This window comes from Papio anubis, chromosome 6 (genome assembly GCF_008728515.1).
Source record: "Papio anubis isolate 15944 chromosome 6, Panubis1.0, whole genome shotgun sequence".
NCBI lineage: Eukaryota > Metazoa > Chordata > Mammalia > Primates > Cercopithecidae > Papio > Papio anubis.
This window is the reverse complement of record NC_044981.1, coordinates 163,286,811-163,306,416: the sequence shown is the minus strand read 5'-3', so window position 1 is coordinate 163,306,416 and position 19,606 is coordinate 163,286,811. Positions and strand designations below refer to the sequence as shown.

The following is a 19,606-nucleotide window of genomic DNA, read 5'->3' as shown; positions in this document are numbered from 1 at the left end:
ACTTTAAGTTCTAGGGTACATGTGCACAACGTGCAAGTTTGTTACATACGTATACATGTGAAAATGGCAATATCTATTAACCTAGCAATGTTTGAAGTATATTAGAAAAAAGAATACTTTTATATTCTTCCTTCCATACTACTCCCAACCTTCTACAAATCTTTGTTGATGTAATCAGGATTTTTTTTTTGCATCTGTAATATCATTCGTGAATTATTTCGTTACCTTTTCTGCTTTAATAATCAGTTTTGTCACCATTTGCTCCAATTTTCATGGCCATATTAGCAATCATTATTCTCTATTAACTCCTTTTAACGGGTTTGCTTTTCTTACTGCTAATACCATGATTTGTAAATTCTCCTTCCTTATGTTCTGTATTTGGAATTAGGGTTTATTACACAAGTGCACTTTTAAAGGAATTATTCTAGGCTGGCTGAGCCAGGCTGCCACTCATGTGTTCATATTTAGTCCTGCTCCATGATGATTAGCAAAAGAAAAGGAGACTTAAAATCACAGAAGGACTTAAAATTTACTGTGATATCAGCTTTCCATACTGTAAATGGATTGGAGGAGTCATGATTCCTATCTCAATTTTCTCAAATAACAAGAAATGCCCATAAATGATTATTGAAAAAGGATATCTGAGTTGTATGGTTTTCTGGTCACATTTGTCAAAACCCCTTTGTTCTTAGATTTTTAAAAAGAAAATAAAACCAAATGTTATTTACCTGATTGTTGTTATCTGCTATTTTTATTATCATTTTGTTAGATTTAATTATTGACCTTCTAGAACAAAAAGGAAGAAAAGTAAAAAATCTTTTTGGCAATATTCTTTTGTCTTTTTGAGACGGAGTCTCACTCTGTCACCCAGTTGAGTGCAGTAGCTTCCTGTGGATCTCAGCTCATTGCAAGCTCCGGGCCCCGGCTGCTTCATCTTTCTTGCCCTGCCTCCCAAGTAGCTGGGACTATGTGCTTTTTCCACCACCATGCCTGGCTAGTTTTGTATTTTTAGTAGAGATGTGGGGTTTCACCGTGTTAGCCAGGATGGTCTCGATCTCCTGACCTCGTGATTCGCCCGTCTCGGCCTCCCAAAGTGCTGGGATTACAGGCTTGAGCCACCGCACCCGGCCAATACCTTGTCTTTATACTAACATGTCCTAAAAACATTTGAATGACTGAAGTCTCATGTAAATAAGATCATTGTAGTAAAACCATTGAGTGCTTTTTAAAAACAAGATGCTTGGAAGCAAATTATGGTGCTTAAGAATATGGGCTTGGACTCAGCTGAGTTCAAATGCTGGCTCTGCAACTACTAGCTTGTGACTTTGGAGAAATTATTTAACCTTGTTCAGTCTTAGTTTCATATTGGGGGAAACCAGCCCCCGATATTCAATGTGGGTCCTTTTCTATTTTCCTTAAGTGTCAGCCGGTCTGAGAAATAAAGGGAGAGAGTACAAAAGAGAGAAATTTTAAAGAGTACAAAAGAGAGAAATTTTAAAGGGTGTCTGGGGGAGACATCACATGTCGGCAGGTTCCGTGATGCCCCTCAGGCTGCAAAACCAGCAAGTTTTATTAGTGATTTTCAAAAGGGGAGGGAGTGTACGAATAGGGTGTGGGTCACAGAGATCACATGCTTCACAAGGTAATAAAATATCACAAGGCAAATGGAGGCAGGGCGGGATCACAGGACCAGGGTGAAATTAAAATTGCTAATGAAGTTTCGGGCACGCATTGTCATTGATAACATCTTATCAGGAGACAGGGTTTGGGAGCAGACAACCTGTCTGACCAAAATTTATTAGGCAGGAATTTCCTCATCCTAATAAGCCTGGGAGCGCTACCGGAGACCGGGGCTTATTTCATCCCTTATCTGCAACATCTACAACCATAAAAGACAGATGTTCCCAGAGTGGCCATTTTAGAGACCTCCCCTTGGGAATGCATTCTCTTTCTCAGGGCTGTTCCTTGCTGAGAAAAAGAATTAAGTGATATTTCTCTTATTTGCTTTTGAAAGAAGAGAAATATGGCTCTGTTCCACCCAACTCTTAGGCAGCCAGACCTAATGGTTATCTCCCTTGTTCCCTGAACATCACTCACTGTTATCCTGTTCTTTTTTCAAGGTGCCCAGATTTCATATTGTTTAAACAATTTGTGCAGTTAACGCAATCATCACAGGGTCCTGAGGCAACATTCATCCTCAGCTTATGAAGATGATGGGAATATTGATTGGGGAAGTGATAAGTATCCATTAAATCTTCACAATTTATGTTCAGCGATTGCAGTAAAGACAGGCATAAGAAATTATAAAAGTATTAATTTGAGGAACTAATAAATGTCCATGAAATCTTCACAATTTATGTTCTTCTGCCATGGCTTCTGCCGGTCCCTCCATTCGGGGTCCCTGACTTCCTGAAATAGTTTCATCAGCTGAAAAACGGTGTTTGTGTGCTCACATTCTCATAAGGACCACATGAGTGGAGCTCTCGAAGCAGGAGCACCGTGCCTGGCATGGAGCAAGCCTTGAACTTAGTCGCTATCTTTCAAATGTTTTCTGGTCCATTGTCTAGGGAAAGTAATTACTTAAAAAATAATAAACCCTCAAGTAAGTAGAAGAAAGGAGCAACAGCTCCCATAAACCAAAAGAGCCAATAATCCCTGCCTCATACACATCTTTTCAAACCTAGAGCCAGTGACCTGGGGAGGAGACTGAGGCCCGCAGAACTGGGTGACCTGCCTCAGCACCCTAGTGGGGGGTGGCACGTGAGGGGTGAAGAGAAAAAGCACCAAGTCCCTCCCCAGCTTCCCGGGGAATGTCCCAGACAGGCAGAGGCTTACATCAAGAATTCAGAAGATTGTCTTATTTCAGAATGAGTCTGCCTTTACAAGCAAATGGGATTGTACTAGTCAGTGGTCTCCAAAGAAACAGATCCAAAAAGATGCAGACAGATAGGTAGATACAAACACAGAAAAATTTACACATATACAGACACGTGTATACAGAGTGACCAATAGCTACAACCTGCTTTAAGAAGGACCTGACAGCCAGGGTGAGCTGGGGATTTTCCTGACATCAGAACCATCCTCCCAGCCCCAGCTCAGCCCGTGTACAACAGAAGCCAGAAAGCATATGCAAAGTGGAAGCAAACAGGGATTATTCATCACAAATGCACTCATCAAGCCAAACTTATTCATAAATTTATTGAGTAGAATGCTTCTTCTGTCTTGGATGAGACAAGGAGACCACTCTAGGACTTCTCTGGTCTCATGTATAGACATGCACACAGATAGGTGTGCACATGTGTATATGTGGTTATGCATAGGTGTGCACCTGTACATTGTAGCTGACTGCCATGGTTACTACTTGAGACCGTCATTACAGTAGTTACTACTGTTACTTCTTGAGACCGTCATTATGATACTGAACAAAGGGACGAATGTAGAAATGAAAACGTAAGACAAAAGAAACTATTTTAAAGGAAGGGAGCCAGGGAAGAAGAAGAGAGCTCCGTGCTTCTAGTGAGCAAAGGCAGCCCCTGAGCTTTCACAGCCCTTCATATTTATTGGGTAACAAGAGCAGGGAGGAGGAGGTAACGATTGGTCAGCTGCTTAACTGATCACAGGTTCATATGATTGCTAACAGGCTTCAGATGCTAATCACAAGAAACACTGCCCTTGGGGCGTGACTGCCCTCAGCATTCCTTCTGGGTGGCAGAGGCAGTTTGTCAGTGTGCCAACATTCTGCATTTATGAGAAACAGTTTTGCTGCTTACTCATATAGCCTCCAGTGGTATACTGAATTGATCATGACCCTCACTCTTTCCAGCCTCCAACAGTACGTATATGGTTATGCATAGGTGTGCACATGTACATATGCACTTACAGATAGGTGTGCACATGTGTATATGTGGTTATGCATAGGTGTGCACAGGTACATATGCACTTACAGATAGGTGTGTACGTGTGTATATGTGGTTATGTGGTGTGCACATGTACATGTGTGGTTATGCATAGGTGTGCACAGGTACATATGTAGTTACAGATGGGTGTGCACGTGTGTATATGTGGTTACAGGTAACTGCATGTGCGTATATATAGTTACAGATAGGCATGCACGTGTATATATGTGGTTATAGATAGGTGTGCACTTGTGTATATGTGGTTACAGATAAGTGTGCAGGTGTATGTGTGTGTATATATATATATAGTTACAGATAGGTGTGTGCATGTATATATGTGGTATAGATAGGTGTGCATGTGTGCATATGTGGTTACAGGTAAGTGTGCACGTGTATATATGTAGTTATAGATAGATGTGCATATGTGTATATGTGGTTTTAGATAGGTGTCCACATGTGCGTATGTGATTACAAATCAGCGTTCACATATATATGTAGTTACAGATAGGTGTGCACATGTGTATACATAGTTATGCATAGGTGTACACATGTATGTATGCAGTTATAGATACGTGTACATGTATATATATGTAGTTTTAGATATGTGTGCATGTGTATACATGAAGTTTTATATACATATGTATGCATATATCTATGTCTTTTGTATCTATATCTGTCTATCTAGAGAGAGACAGCAATTTACTTTTGTTAAGGAATTGGCTCACACAATTGTGGGACTGGCAGGCAAGTCTCAAGTCCACAGGGCAGACCAGCAGGCTAGGAATTCTACTGGGAGTAGATGTTCTAGTCCCAAGGCCGTCTGAAGACGGAGTTCCTTGCTCTTCAGGGTAGCTCAGTCTTTTCCCTTAAGGCCTTCAACTGATTCGATGAGGCCCACTCCCATTATGAAGGTAATCTACTTTACTCAAATCTGCTGATTTCAATGTAATCACCTGGCTCCTGCCTGTAGTTCCAGCTCCTGGGAGGCTGAGGCGGGAGGATTGCTTGATTCCAGGAGGTGGAGGCTGCAGTGAGCTGCAAAGGCTCCACTGCACTGCAGCCTGGGTGACAGAGGCCTTGTCTCAATAATAATAATAATAATAATAACACCTAAAAGATATCTTGCAGCAAATTTAGACTGGTGTTTGACTAAACAACTGGGTTCCACAGCCCAGCCAAGTGGACAAATTAGCTATCCTGGGGCCAGAGGCCTATGATTGGCTAAGAGAGATCAGACAAGCCCTGGGGTGGCCTCCAGGATCACCCAGAGCAGAGGAAGAAGCACTCTGCTGAGTCAGCTTATGAATAAGTTAGAATCGACGAGTGCATTTGTGCTGAACAATCCCTGCTTGCCTGCACCTTGTGTGCACTTCCGGCTTCTGTTGCACTCAGGCTGCGCTGGGCCTGGGAGGATAATTCCCATGTCAGGCAGGGCCCAGCTCTCTCCTGGCCGTCAGCTGCCTCCCAGAGTAGGCTGTAGCCATCTGCCTCTAAGATGCAGACACAGGCTTTCGAGTAATTCTGCTGGTGCCAAGGGAGGACTTGAGGCCCAGCTCAGCAATTGGGGCCTCGGGATCGGGTCACACTTCCTTCTGGTGGCTCTAATGTCATGCTCCTGCTTCAGTGCTGGCTTCCCATCAGTCCTGAGGGCACAGCTAGGACCTTGTTTAACAGTCTGGTGCATGGGTGTGTCTTCTCCTGTACCTGAGTCCTCCATCTTCAAAACCTGCCGGGACCCCCGACAGGCTGGACTTGTGCTTCTAAAGACTCAATTGCTTCTGAACCAGGGGTAATTTTGCATCACCCAACCCAGGGACATCATTTGGCAATGTCTAGAGACATGTTGTTGTGGTGGTTGTTTTTTGAGACAGAGTCTTGCTCTGTTGCTCAGGCTGGAGTGTAGTGGAGCAATCTCAGCTCACTGCAACCTCCTCCTCCTAGGCTCAAGCAATTCTTGTGCCTCAGTCTCCTGAGTAGCAGGGATTACAGGTGCTTGCCACCACATCTGGCTAATTTTTTGTATTTTTAGTAGAAACAGGGTTTCACCATGTTAACCAAGCTGGTCTCAAACTCCTGACCTCAAGTTGATCCGCCCACCTCGGCCTCCCAAAGTGCTGGGATTACAGGTGTGAGCCACCACACCCGGCCTCTAGAGACATTTTTGGTTGTCATAAGTTGGGCTGTCCAGGGGGACATGCTACTGACCACTAGGGGGTCAAGGCCAGATATACTGCTGAACATCCCAGCAAACACAGGGCAGGCCCCATGACAGAGTCACCCACTCAGAATGTCGACAGTGGTGGTTGGGACACTCTGCCCATACTCGACTCTGAGGGAGAGCTTTGCCTTCTGGACTCTAAACCATGCCTGCTTCTCCATCTGCCTCTCTCCTGGCTCCTGGTGGAACTCCCTGCTGCATCTCAGAGATGCTGTCTCCTAGCTCTGTCGTCTGTCCTCAGGAAGGTTCCTAGTTTGCTTGACCTCCTCTGTCATTTGCACCTGGGCCTGTTTACCAAGCACCTGCTTGACCCAAGTAAGTGCATACAGGACATGGGCAGCCCCTCCAGGTGCACCTGCCCGACTTAGGTGTGTGCATGTAGTCCTGGACCAGCCCCTCCAGGTGAATCTGCCTGACCTTGGTGGGTGAATGTAGTTCTGTGGCAGCTCTTCCAGGTGCCTTTGACCTGAAGAGAGCCAAGTCCTGCCTCTGTTGGGAGCTGTGACCCCAATTGTGTTGCTTCAGCAGGGGGTCAAGTCGGCTAGTCTTCCCTGGGAGCACGCCAGGGGGTGTGAGGACAGCGTCCAAGTGACAGGGAGAAGCCACTGACATTAAGAAGCCATCTTGAACAATCCCCAAAATGCACAGCTAACTTATGTATAATTAAGAGTGAAATATGATTTCCAGTTCCTTTGTGAAAATAGTTGATGATGACTTACCTTAGTCTTAAATACACTTAGTAAGAACCTGATATGCTGATTGGTCTTTCTAAAGCTATGATCTTCATAAATTTAAGCAGAGAGAAAAGGTCCAACATGTTTTGTATTTCTGTTAGAGGAGTGATGTCTTATTTACAAGCAATAGTGTTTCTTTAGATATGTTTCTAGTCCTTAAAGGCTGGGAGAGGAACTGGAAGTTCTAGTAAGAGTCAGTAAAATAGTCTCTTTCTGCTAGCAAAGTGTCTGAATATTGGAGTGGTCATGATTGCGATGACCTTGATTGCAGTGTGACCTTGACTGCAGTGTGACCTTGATTGCAGTGTGACCTTGACTGCAGTGTGACCTTGACAGCAGTGTGACGTTGACTGCAGTGTGACCTTGATTGCAGTGTGACCTTGACTGCAGTGTGACCTTGACTGCAGTGTGACCTTGACTGCAGTGTGACGTTGACTGCAGTGTGACCTTGACTGCAGTGTGACCTTGATTGCAGTGTGACCTTGACTGCAGTGTGACCTTGACTGCAGTGTGAACTTGACTGCAGTGTGTGGCTCTGCATTAGTCCACTGGGGAGTGTTGATTGTTCAGCCTGGGATGTTACAAGTAATTTTAAAGTCTGGGCCACATCTATGTAATCCAACCAGGCTGATGTGCAATGTTGCAGATGCACTTTTTTGCCCTGAGTCTCAATTTAAGACAAGTTTGTATTTTCTACAGGTGCAGGCGAAAACTATAAATAGCATATTAAATGCCCATAAAAGACCACCAAGAGACTCTCTGACATCTGTGATTGGCTCATATTTCAAGTCAGACCCCTCCCCTTGGTTAAACACTGAATGATGCTTTCGCCTGGTTCTCTAGCTCCTCTGGATGGGCTCATGAAGGGATCCTCTGGCTTTTGTGGTATACGCATTTGCCAGCTGCCGAAGCAAGGCACCGAGACTGGGAGACTTAATAGAGGTGGGTCGTTTCACGGTCCTGAGGCCAGAAGCCCCAGGTCCAGGTGCCACAGGCCTGGCTCCTTCTGGGGCTGTGAGGTGCGCTCTGATCGGGCCTCTCTCTGGCTTCATGGTTGCTGTTGGTTCTTCCCCCATCTCTCTCCCCATGGCCAGGCGGCCATCGTCCCCCATGCACTTGTCTCTGTGCCTCTGAGGACACCGTCGTATTGGACTAGGCCCACATACTCCAGGGTGACCACCCCTCAGCTAAGCCCATTGGCAATGGCCCTTTCCCAAATCAGGACACATTCCCGGGTGCTTGGGGTTGGACTTCAGTGTATGGACTTTGGGGTACGTGACGCAGCTCAGAACTATGCTGCTCTTGGTCACAGTGACTCTACTCATTGCTTACCAAGTAGCACTTCTCCTGCTTTGAGCCATCCCCTTGCATGAGAAATTAGCAAGGACCCCCACCATGTAGAAAAGCAGAGGAGGCCTTTCCCTAGCTCCCATAGAAAAGGGGGAGCACTGACGTCTTGGCAGTTTTCAAAATACGGTGGTATCCTTGAGATGAGATAAAAAAACTATCCCCTCCCCAGTCTGCCACCCCACTGTTTGCCACTGAGAGCATTGGCTGTCTCCAGCGAGCTGAGGGACTTGGTGAGTCCTTTTCCAGCGGCCGTGAGCAACCCTAGCTCCGGCCTTGCTGTTATTTCTCTTGGCCACCCCCACTTGGTGAGTCCCTTCTGCAGTCGGCCATCCAGTCCTTCTCCTGCCTGGTGAGAGTCTGAGATGAGAGGAGGATGAGTTGAGCCGAATCTGCTCATGGGAAGGAAATAACCCTGGACGCTCACCTAAGGATGCAGAGCCCGTGCCCTGTGGATGGGACGTGGATGATCGTGGCTGTGTGATCTGGATCCTGACTAGACGGAGGCCCCAGAGCGGCTCTGGCACATGGGTGACTGGTTCTTTCTGTCCCTTAGCCCCGGGCTCTCCCCTGTTCCACCAGCCAAGGGTGGGGGTCACCAAGCACAGGCCCCCAGGCCCCTCTTCCAACTTCTCAGTCATCTTGTGAGGCCTGGGGGTCCCTGAGCACTTCCAGACTCACACCCTCCACATGTGGGGGCAGGGCTTCAACACGGGAATTTTGAGGACACAATTCAGTCCTTGAGAGTCAGCCTCTATGAATTACAGGTGTGCTTTAAATCTTTACTGGATGGAAAGCAGTCTCTTTGCTTTTGAAGCTTACTTTAAAAACAACTCCTTAGGATATTTTGGGATTGATCCCTGCTGATCACACAGCTCTGTTGCACCATCCTGAGGGCTGTAGAGAATATCATGGTGGGGAAAATGCCGTAGTTTACTTTTCCACACTCCCACCAAGGAGCCGTTAGATTACTTTCAATGTTTTGATCTTTGAAGCGGTGACAGTGAGAAAGGTCGCACCTGTCTTCCCATCAGTGTGTGCCAGAGTTACACTCCCTGTGCAGACGTGTCAATGTGAAATCGATGGGCCACAAGATTTGCGCATTTTCAAGTTAATCTGCTGTTGACAAACTGCTCTCCAAAGTGGCTGAATGTTGGGTTTATCAGAGCATCAGTGTAGTCAATAGCAGTGGGCTGGAGTTTCTGCTTCTCCAGCTCTCGCTGAACGCAGCTTGGCACTTACAGTGCTGTTTGTAGGAGCCAGGAACTCGCTCTCTGACAGGAGTGGATGCATCTCATTAATACATGAGTTAATGGGTTAATTTCATTGCTGTTTTTTTGATGGAGTTTCACTCTTGTCCATGGCATGATCTCAGCTCACTGCAACCTTTGCCTCCCGGGTTCAAGAGATTCTCCTGCCTCAGCCTCCCGAGTAACTGGGACTATTGGTGCGTGCCACTTCAACCATCTAATTTTTATATTTTTATTAGAGACGGGGTTTTGCCATGTTGGCCAGGCTGGTCTCGAACTGCTGATTTCAGGTAATCCACCCGTCTCGGCCTCCCAAAGTGCTGAGATAACAGCCGTGAGCCACCACGCCCAGCCTAAAAAACAATTTGTAAAACAATGTATGGCGCTCTGAGTTGTCTAAAGAATTCTTTAGTAGCTCAAGTTAAAACACCCATATCATCTCCTGGATATCCTTTTAAACATTGTGGTTTGGTTTTTTCACATCTGGCCTTTAACGCGCCTTGAATTTATTGATATATACGGTATGAGGTTGATCATTCAGCCGGCGCCAGTCGTTGAAGAGGCCGTCTCACCCTGCTGTTCTCCAACAGCTTTGCCCTTTCGTGAGTCCCACACGGAGGCAGGCAGGTCTGCAGGCTCTGCTGTGCCCGTGGCACCCACTGAGTTCCTCTAACGCTAGCGTAAGCATCGATATCTCCCTGCCAGGGCTTGTATTTGTCTTGTCTTTGCTTCCGTGTCCTTAAATTGGTGTTGGCTGTGAAGGCTTTCAAAATCACTTTGATTTAAATTCAGAAAAATATCATCCTTTTTGGATTATGATTTTATTAAATTTATAGATTGACTTTGGAAAAATTGCCATATTTACTGTATTAAGATTTACTTTAGTCTTCTTTTATATCTTTCAATACAGTTTATCATCTTTTGCGACCCCTCCCCTTGGTTAAACACTGAATGATGTTTCGTAACACATTTTTGTTAGAGGTATCTTTTATAGCTTATAAGGTTTTTTTTCTTTTCTTCTCTTTTCTCTCTCTCTCTTGCAATTGCAAATGCTATCATTTAAAATTATTTTCTGCTGGAGAGCAAAAACACTGTTTGCTTTTGAATATTACTTTTGCATCCAGAACCTTTCCACACCCTGTTATTCAAATTAATAAATTTTCTGTAGATTCTCTTGGATTCTGTAGAGGTTTACATTATCTGTGAACCATAGCAGTTTTATTCTTTCCAACTTGTTTACGTTTATTTCCTTTACTATGTTCTTTATGATTTTATAACTTCTAACAATACTGCTTTAATACTCCCGAATATTGTTCATCTGTTCTCTGGAATTCTTGGCTCCAATTTTGCCTTTTTTGCGTCCTCTGCCTGTCACGCAGGGCGGCCTGCTGCCCGGGCTCTGGGGCTCCTGGCTGTGCGTGCACTGGGAGGCCGCTTCCTTTCTGTATGCTTTCCCCGGGGCTCAGTTTCAGGTAGTCCCTTCAGCAGAGTTCTGGGTTTGTGACTTAGGCATGTTCCTGGCAGCAGACCAGCAACCTTCACCCTGAGCCATCCTTGTCATTATGAATTCATACCCAGAGTCACGGAAGGCACAGGCCTGGCATTTTCAATTATCAGAGAAGACGTAAAATCCATGTATTTTTAACCTGAGCCCTGGATGAGTTCGACGTCTCCTGTCATCTTCTCAGCTGGTCTGGGCTTTTGTCCAGGCTTTGCGCTCCCTGCTCAGGCCTCCCCCAGCAACCTCAGGTCCAGCTCCTCACCTCACAGCCACCCCATCCTCCTTCCCTGTACCTCCAGCATGTTAAAATCAAGCTTGCACAACAAAAAGACCACCAGCCCAATGAAAAAATGAGCGATGGGCTTGAGTAGACATTTCTCCAAAAGAGAACTACAAATGGCAGAGAAGCACAGGAAAGGCTGCAGTGTGACCCCCTCCGAGGTGTGTATCCAAGACTGTTGAAAACAGGTACTGAAACAAAAACATGCACACACTTGTTTACAGCAGCACAATTCACAGTTGCCAAAAGATGGAGACAGCCCGCATGTCCATCAATGGATAGAGGCACAAACTGTGGTGTAAACAAACAATGGCATGTTTTGTAGCCACTAAAGGGAAGGAAGCGTTGACACACGCTGCAACATGGATGAACCTCGAGCACATCATGCAGAGCAAAAGAAGCCAGACCAAGAAGATGCCACACTGCAGTTCCGTCTATGCCAAATGCCCGGAGCAGGTGAACCCACGGAGACGGCATAGATTGCTGGTTTCCAGGGGCTGGGAGGGCAGAGTGGGGAGCAACTGCTTCATGGGCATGCAAGAGGCAGATGTTGGGAATTGCGTGGTGACACGTCATCGTGAACGCACTAAATGCCACCTAATCGTTCATGTTAAAATGGTTAATTTTGTTATGTGACATTCACCTCAATATATAAAAAACTAAAACACAAAAACAAGAAACCTAACCTGGAAGATTACAGAAACTGAAAATGCCCCCAGGACGGCCTCAGAGTCAGTGCGGGGACTCGGTTCTCTCTCTTCCAGTCCCCCTCATTTCTGAAGCCTATGGGTTAATCCTTCTTTCTTACCACTCAGCTTTTCATTGAACCGCCTTTTTTGTTTTGTTTTATTCACAATTTCTAGTGGGTGTAGCGAGATCGTTCTCAGTCATTTCTGCCTGGCGTCTTGCTGGAAGTAGAAGTTCTCTAAGCTGTACTTTCTCCATGTGTTTTTGCATGGACCTGGCCCCCAGAGCCGGATGTAGAGGAAAGAGTGGTGAGCGCCCCGGCCTTTGTTCCACCACCGCTGTGGCTGGGGAGAGGCACACGCCCTCAGTGGCTTTCACGACCACCCTTCCCAGTGGTCAGATACAGCCAGCAATGCCCACCATCACTTCCAGCTCTGGCCCTCTACGCATGTCTGTCTTCCTAACTGTCCACAGTGGTTCCTCCATCCTGAGGACATTATCATTTGTGTTCAGTAGTCCTCTCTGTGCGCCTTTGCCCGTGCTCCGTCTCTGCCCGGTTGCCGTTCCGAGCTCCTGCCGTGGAATCCCAGAGCTCAGACATGTGGGTGGACAGCATCGTCATGTGTCTGTGTGTGTATCCACTGTGCTTTATCTAGAGAAGATCCCCAAGCTGCAGCCCGGAAGCCAGCAGGCGTCCAGGACAGACAGTTTCTTGGCTGATGCTGCAACCTCAGGTAGCTGACACTTCAGAGTGGCCAGAAATCCAAATAAAGCTGGCAGGTGTGGGGAGAGCTGAGCACCACAGAGGGAGAGTCTGGGGTCATGGAAACCAAATTCAGCCTTCCTACAACGTGGACCCTGTGTAAATTAGCATTTTTATTCTTCCAGGAGCACATCAGTAAGATTTAAGAACACAAAGGCCTATATTTTGTTAAAACAAAATTTAACAAGTTTCCAGGATTTCACTGGCTGCGCAAGCCTAGGAGTGTTCTCACTTGCTGTGTCCTCTGCTGCCATCTAGTGGTAGATGTGCAAATTTGCGAGGGAAACTTTGGAGCACTTAGAGACGCCCTGAAAACCAAAGGTGGAGCTCCTGAGGGCTGTGCATGGTGCGAAGGGGTGGGTGTGGGGGTTCAGTGAGGGTGTATTTTTTGCAGGAAGGGCCCAGGGTGTTTATCAAAGCCATCAAAGACATTTAAGAATCAAGACTGCCCCCCAAAGTCTAGGTAAAACCATTTTAAATTAACCATTTTGGTAACTCCCATGTGATTTCAAAAGGGTAACATCATAAAACTGGTTGTGTACCCTGATTATGTATAAGAAAAGGAACTCCGATGATGCTGAGTGCAGGTGCAGGCTGGGCCGGTCACATCATCCTGTGTAAAAATATCCCCAGTGCCACCTGCGGTTTCTCCTCTGCCCTCCCAACCCTAAAAGCTGGAAAACGGGGCTCATCCAAAATAAAGGACAGCTCAGAGCTATTCAAGCACCTGGGGATCCGACTCCTCAGAGTTCACAGACAAGAAGCCCACATGCCAGCTTTCTCGAAGAAGAGCGAGATGTTTTGGCGTCCTTTATGCTGCTGTAATCTGGGAACTCCTTCATTTCCCCTACATCGTCGTCATGCTGATGTTCACTGATGGCTACTGTCTGCTGGGAGCCCAATATGGGCCAGTGCATTTCTTTCTCCCACCACCCCTGTGTAAGGGACTGTCTTTCCTCAATTGTACAAACAGGGAAATTGGGACCGAGGGGTCCAATGGCTTGCCTAAGTTCTGGTGCCAGGAAATAAACCCTGGCTGGCTGCTTGGGAGGCTGAGCTCCCCACCATGGGCCGCAGCATCTTGGGAGAGTTTAGTCACATGGTGCTGGGATGGGTGCAGCAGGAGCAGTGACAGTCACAGCATTCTCAAGGACCCAGAATAACCAATGCCGGGACGCTTGCTGGGTAAAAACAGCTGCACCACTCCAGCCACATAGCCACTTGAAAGTGTCCAATTTTCTAGAATCCCATGCACTAATTTCACTGAGAAATTGCTAGCGGATATCGATTCTATCAACTGCCTGACCATGACTGTCTAAATGTGTCTTTTGAGGAATATGCACAATCTTCAAGCTATTCTGTCATCTGGTAAGCAGGGGCACTGTGAGCACGCCGAACACCTTTTGTGTTATAAAATTTGGTTGTCAGCTTTACTTACAGTCCAATCATAAAAGACCCATGAGGATCAAATGAAGCTTGGTCATCCCGACTACGACCTCAAGTGCCATGAAAGCGATGATGCCTGCCTTTCATATTTCTCCCACAACACCGGGTCCTTTCTAGATTTAAAAAAAAGATTCAATCCATATTGTTTTCCAAAATGATTGGCGAGCATTTGTTTTCTGATAGTTTATTTCAAATCAACGAAACACACAAAAATATTTGACTGACCATGTCTATTTTTTTCTGCAAGCATGCTTGGCTATTTGACAAATGTCCTCTTTACAGAATACCCCTGGAGGACAATCATTTGCACAAAGTGTTTTATGTCATCTCAATGGTAGTTTTTTTTTTTTTTCTTCCTGATGGAGCTAGTCATGATGATAATAAAGTCATGCTAAATGTATTTTGACGATAATGTGGTCACAGGTATGTAAACGGATGGACAGACAGGAGGAAGGGGACAAAAGTGGATTGCAGCCAGGTGCGGTGGCTCATGCCTGTAATCCCAGAATTTCGGGAGGCCAAAGCAGGGGGATCACCCGAGGTCAGGAGTTCCAGACCAGCCTGGCCAATGGTGAAACCCTGTCTCCACTAAAAACACAAAAATTAGCTGGGCATGGTGGTGGGCACCTGTAATCCCAGCTACTCGGGAGCTGAGGCAGGAGAATCACTGGAACCAGGGGGGCAGAGGTTGCAGTGAGCCAAGACTGCGCTACTGTACGCCACCCTGGGTGACAGAGCGAGACTCTGCCTCCAAAAAAAAAAAAAAGAAAAGAAAAGAAAAGTGGATTACTTTAGGAGTCAGGATTTCCTGTGGGTGCTCTGACTCCCCTGTGATGGAAAGCCCCTCATTAGGGAACACTGTGCTTTCCCATGGCCCCTTTTCCCCCTCTCCTTACTCCCTTCCCTGCCTCTTCCTCCACCCCGCACAGTCACAGATGCTCCAAAGGAGGAGACGGGATCTGTAAGGGGAGTCCTCTCCTCTCATGTCCTAGATTGGAAAGGAATAGGAGAGGACCCGGGATTTCCTTTTGGAGCTGGAAGCTGCCCCTCTTCTCTGCCCACCCAGGGTTGGCCCAGGAGTGGAGCCTGCACAGCAGGCTGACCATGGTGTAGAGAGGATAGGTGTGGGGGCCAGTTTGGAGAAATAGAAGGGGTGGAGGTGGGAGGGATAACGTGGCTGCAGAGTGGCTGGAGAATCCTCGTTTAATGTCCAAGTCATTCCAGATTCCCCTGTTTAATTCAGGGGAATTAACATTCTTAATGTTGTTCGCAAAGTAGAGAGTCTAGGAAGTGAGAAGGGAAAGGCATTGATTCTAAACATGACAATATGCAACATCTAGTAATGTGTCTTTTTATGGGGGACCCCAAGCACCGCATACCCCAGATGCACAGTCTCAGGGGTGTCCTGACGGCCAGGCTTGGTAGCGCCATCTGTGGGGCACTTCCTTTGAAGAGCTGGTTGCCCTGAGGGTTGGTTATGGAGTGGAATGAGGTGATGGGGTGAAGCCACAACGTTGTGGCACATTTGGGATTTTCATGCAAAGGTATTTTTCTGTAAAAGCGTCATTTATATTCCATCAGGTCTCACCATCTTTTTCAAGTTATAGAAACAGAATCAAACCTTCTTAAGTAAAAATTGGCAGTTTGTTGGCTCACACCATTGAAAAGAGATGGTTTCTGGTGGGTCTGAATCCCAGAGTCCAAAGCTGTCAGCAGGACACTGAATTTCTCTTCCTCCTTGCTAGACTCCATTCTCAGGCAGGCACATTTCCAAGGCAGAGCAGGCACAAACCCCAGACTTAGGTCATCTGCCAGGCTGGCCATCCCAGGACAAGGGGGCTGTCAGCTCTGCGGGAGCCCTGCTAGGACCTTTCTCCCGGTGGTGGGTGGATGGGGTGGGGCAGGGCCATTCCCACCTGGACTCCACGGAACTAGGGTCCCATAGAAAGAAAGGGAGTGCTCGCCTGGAGGGGAGAAGGGCTGCTGGGTAGAAACCCCACATAGGCTCACTGTACACGCCCAGTACGATACAAACAGGTGCATAAATGGCAAAAACAAGTGGTAAAGTCAGCATTAGAAACTGCATTCCTGCCAGTTATTAATGACCGTCCAGTTAGGGACATAAAACAGGAATAAACACATAGAGCTATGATTCTCAGCTCAATAAACCTGCCGCTCATCAGCTGTGTTGGAGGACAGAGGCGGTGTAGGCTCAGCTCAATAAACCGGCCGCTCATCAGCTGTGTTGGAGGACAGACCCCAGTGTAGGCTCAGCTCAATAAACCTGGCGGCTCATCAGCTGTGTTGGACGCCAGAGGCGGTGTAGGCTCAGCTCAATAAACCTGCCGCTCATCGGCTGTGTTGGAGGACAGACGCGGTGTAGGCTGAGGTGAGAATGGGCACCCGCAGTGCAGGGGTTTCTCTCACAGCGGTCCCGCTGGACCCCTTTCCTCATGGCACACTCGGAAGGAGCCAGCCCCAAAGCCGTGCTGACTCATGACAACCGAGGGCCATGTGAGGCAGCAGAGGCCGCTGGCATCTCCTGTTAGCCTTTTCATTTCATTTAGGTGGTGATTCCCACCCTCTGTCTTCTGACACTTGAACGGCAGTCATCAGTAGGGGCAAAGGAGATTTTATTTGAATTCTGGCTTCTTCCTTCATCTCTTATATTTCAGTGGGTATCAGCCAAGGAACAGAGAACAGGAGAGAAATGTGGCAGGAAAAGGCTAAGGGAGAAAGTAGAAAATGGAAATGTGGCCCCTGCAGTATGGAACGTGCAGGAGTAAGGGTAGCCGTTGTCTCTGCTCTCAACGGTCCTAAAACCACGTTGCTGAGTAAAATGTTCAGGTCACCTCCAAACCATGCTGGCTAAAAAGAGGCCTGGGAAGAAGAAAGGCCCCCTAGACACATGCGCTTCCGGGTTTAAGCCTTGGGACCAAGGATGATTGGAATTTTAACTAGTTGTATGCGAGCGTATTTAGGGATGAAGATGAAATCTACAGATTAAAATAGCTGGAATGAGCCTCTTCCGTAGACTAAAGTTTAGAGTCACCTGAAAGCATTTGCCTGCTCATCACTGATGTGCAGCTCGGAAGATAAATGCTGTACATTGGGAGCTTGAAAGAGTGACTTTCTTTCCGTTGAGGTTTGAGGTTGGTGATGGGAACACCATCACTTCCTTTGGCTAAATTTTAAAAGTTGTGCAAAAGTCGCAAGTTCCTTTCTTCTGTAGGCTTTCTCTAAAGGGCTTCCTGAACGCGAAAGAAACTCCTCCAATTATTTAAAATGATGTGGAGATTAATGTTTAGAAACAAAAAGCTCACAGGCCTGGTGAGTATGGTAGTAATGCTCTTGCTCATGAAGTTGCTGACTGTAAATATGTCCTGTGACTTAAAGGAATTCTTTCTTCGTTTCCGTTTTCACAGGGCAAAAGTGACTCAGCTGCCTCGAAGACAAAGGTAGCTGGATCCGCAGAGGTAAGAAGCATTCCTGTGGGTTCGTTTTTTTCCATGTTCACGTGAGTTACATTTTTTTTTTTAAAGTTAAACACGAAGTCTTGTTCAGTTTATTGAGTTGTTTCACGGTGCCCAGAGTCCAGCAAGGGCAAGCTGTGAAGAGCTTTTAGAAGGCTGGACCACTCCACAGGAAAATGTGAATTTTTTGGCATCCTGTGGGGAATCCGAGTGCTTTGTGCAGTAATGTCCTTGTACGGCAGGGGCTGCGTAGCGTGCTAAACTGGGGATGTCATCTTGCCATGTGTTATGATTTGAGTTTGATTCTGAATCTGTGCATCACTTTTTGTCCAGTATTCCTTTTAAAACTATGATGTGCCTTCAAAATAAGCTGGAATTACCAGAGGCGGAAGCGAGCCATGACAGCGAGGCAAAGGTGGGGTGCTGAAGCTGCCTGGGGCTGTGTCTGCCCTCGGGGTTTGCAGGTTGGTTGCTGACTCATGTGTGTGGCTCAGCAACAGTTTTTCTAGGAATTAGGACTAAAATAGGTAATTTTAGATGGAGGTAGATTTCTCCTATTTCAAGCATCTATCTGGTTTTAATACCTTTATTAACAAAACATTTTTAAAGATAGTTTAATGGCTGTTTTCAATCCCTTTGGGCTGCATCACGCAGGTGAAATGTAATAAGTCAGTAATCACGCCACGTGCGGCTGTGATGCCATGGGATTGGTCAGCCTTGGGGCCGCGCCTCTGCAGTGGTCGCCGCAGGCTAAATGGGCCTGCTCCCTGTAGGTGCCAAACGGGTCATTGGAAGTTGGTTGAGCTTATTCTCATCTACGTTGATGCCTTAAACTGTGCTGTAGTTCATGTGAAACAAAAATACTCCTGATTTTCTGGCAGCTTTCCTGAAGCTAAAAAGCAAAAATATAATAAGGTTAAAAAGGTCTTCTGAGGACAGCATGAGCTCTGCCACAGGGATCTTGCTGGGCAGCGGGTGGCCCTCGGAGCTGCCCAGGGAGGGCACTGCACAAGGGTGTGGCTGCCTTTTCTCAGCGCTGTCGCCAGGGCCTGCAAGTCCCTGACGGGAGAGGCCGAGTCCCACCTGGTTTTAGGTGGTCCCAAATCCTGGACGAGAGGTCCCTGCTGCATTCCATTGCCAGCAATGCTTGACACTTGAATTCCACTGTTTTACTTTTTCCATACTTGTGGTACTACTATCTGGGTCTGAACGCATTTTGCATAAATTGAGTTTCCTTATTGGACGTGGAACTTGTGTTTTGTACGGTTGATGGTGACTGTGCAAAGGTGATGAGTGGGCACACAATCTCAAGCTGGTTCTGACGGTTTCAGCTAAGGGGTTAGGCAAATGGCTGACTCCCCAGTTTGGATTACATCCTAACGTACATCAACTCAGCAAACGAGGCCTGCTGGCGTGGGAGGAACACAGTCTTCTCTTCCTTTCTCATAATCTCTTGTCAGTCTGGTCCATAATCGATTCAAGAAAAAAAGAGTCAAGCTGTAATTGGTGATTCTTAGCGAAACTTGATGTGGCTTTATCCAAATGTGTGACGAACTGTGTTTCTTGGCAAATGAGAACGTTTTATCATTATCTATATCATCCCAATCCACACCTAGCCTGAGCGCTCTACAGAAAGATGACCCGTTCCAGTACTGGGTGTTTGTCCTCTCTTGGTCATAGCAGTGAACGTTGGGCCAGTGGCACAAGCATGGGTCTGGTGGGTGCTGCACACTGAGTTCAGGGCCGGGGCAGGGTGTGGGCGCCCTTGGAGAGCCGTTCCTTCCTAAGTCAACAGCCAGGCCGGCCAGGCGTTAACCATAAGTGCCGTAGTTGGAATTGGAAAGTGTTCCCAGGAAAGCGGCTGTTTCTGCCAGGACACTGTGTCTGGTCCCATCCTAGGGTCAAAGCACGGGAGAACCCCAGGAGCCACGTGGCCACAGAGTCTCTGTGGGCTGAGGGCCAGCAAAATCCCCTCCACTGCCTTTAGCCCTGGAGCAGGTTGAACTCCTGG

General features: G+C 46.9%; 1 protein-coding gene across 1 annotated transcript in view; it reads left to right on the top strand.

Annotated features, from left to right (window-relative positions):
* Positions 1-19,606, top strand: part of RPS6KA2 (ribosomal protein S6 kinase A2) — a 455,610-nt gene that overhangs the window by 75,153 nt on the left and 360,851 nt on the right. The window contains 1 exon segment of the mRNA XM_031667562.1: positions 17,548-17,598. Coding sequence (XP_031523422.1) covers positions 17,548-17,598 — 51 coding nt within the window.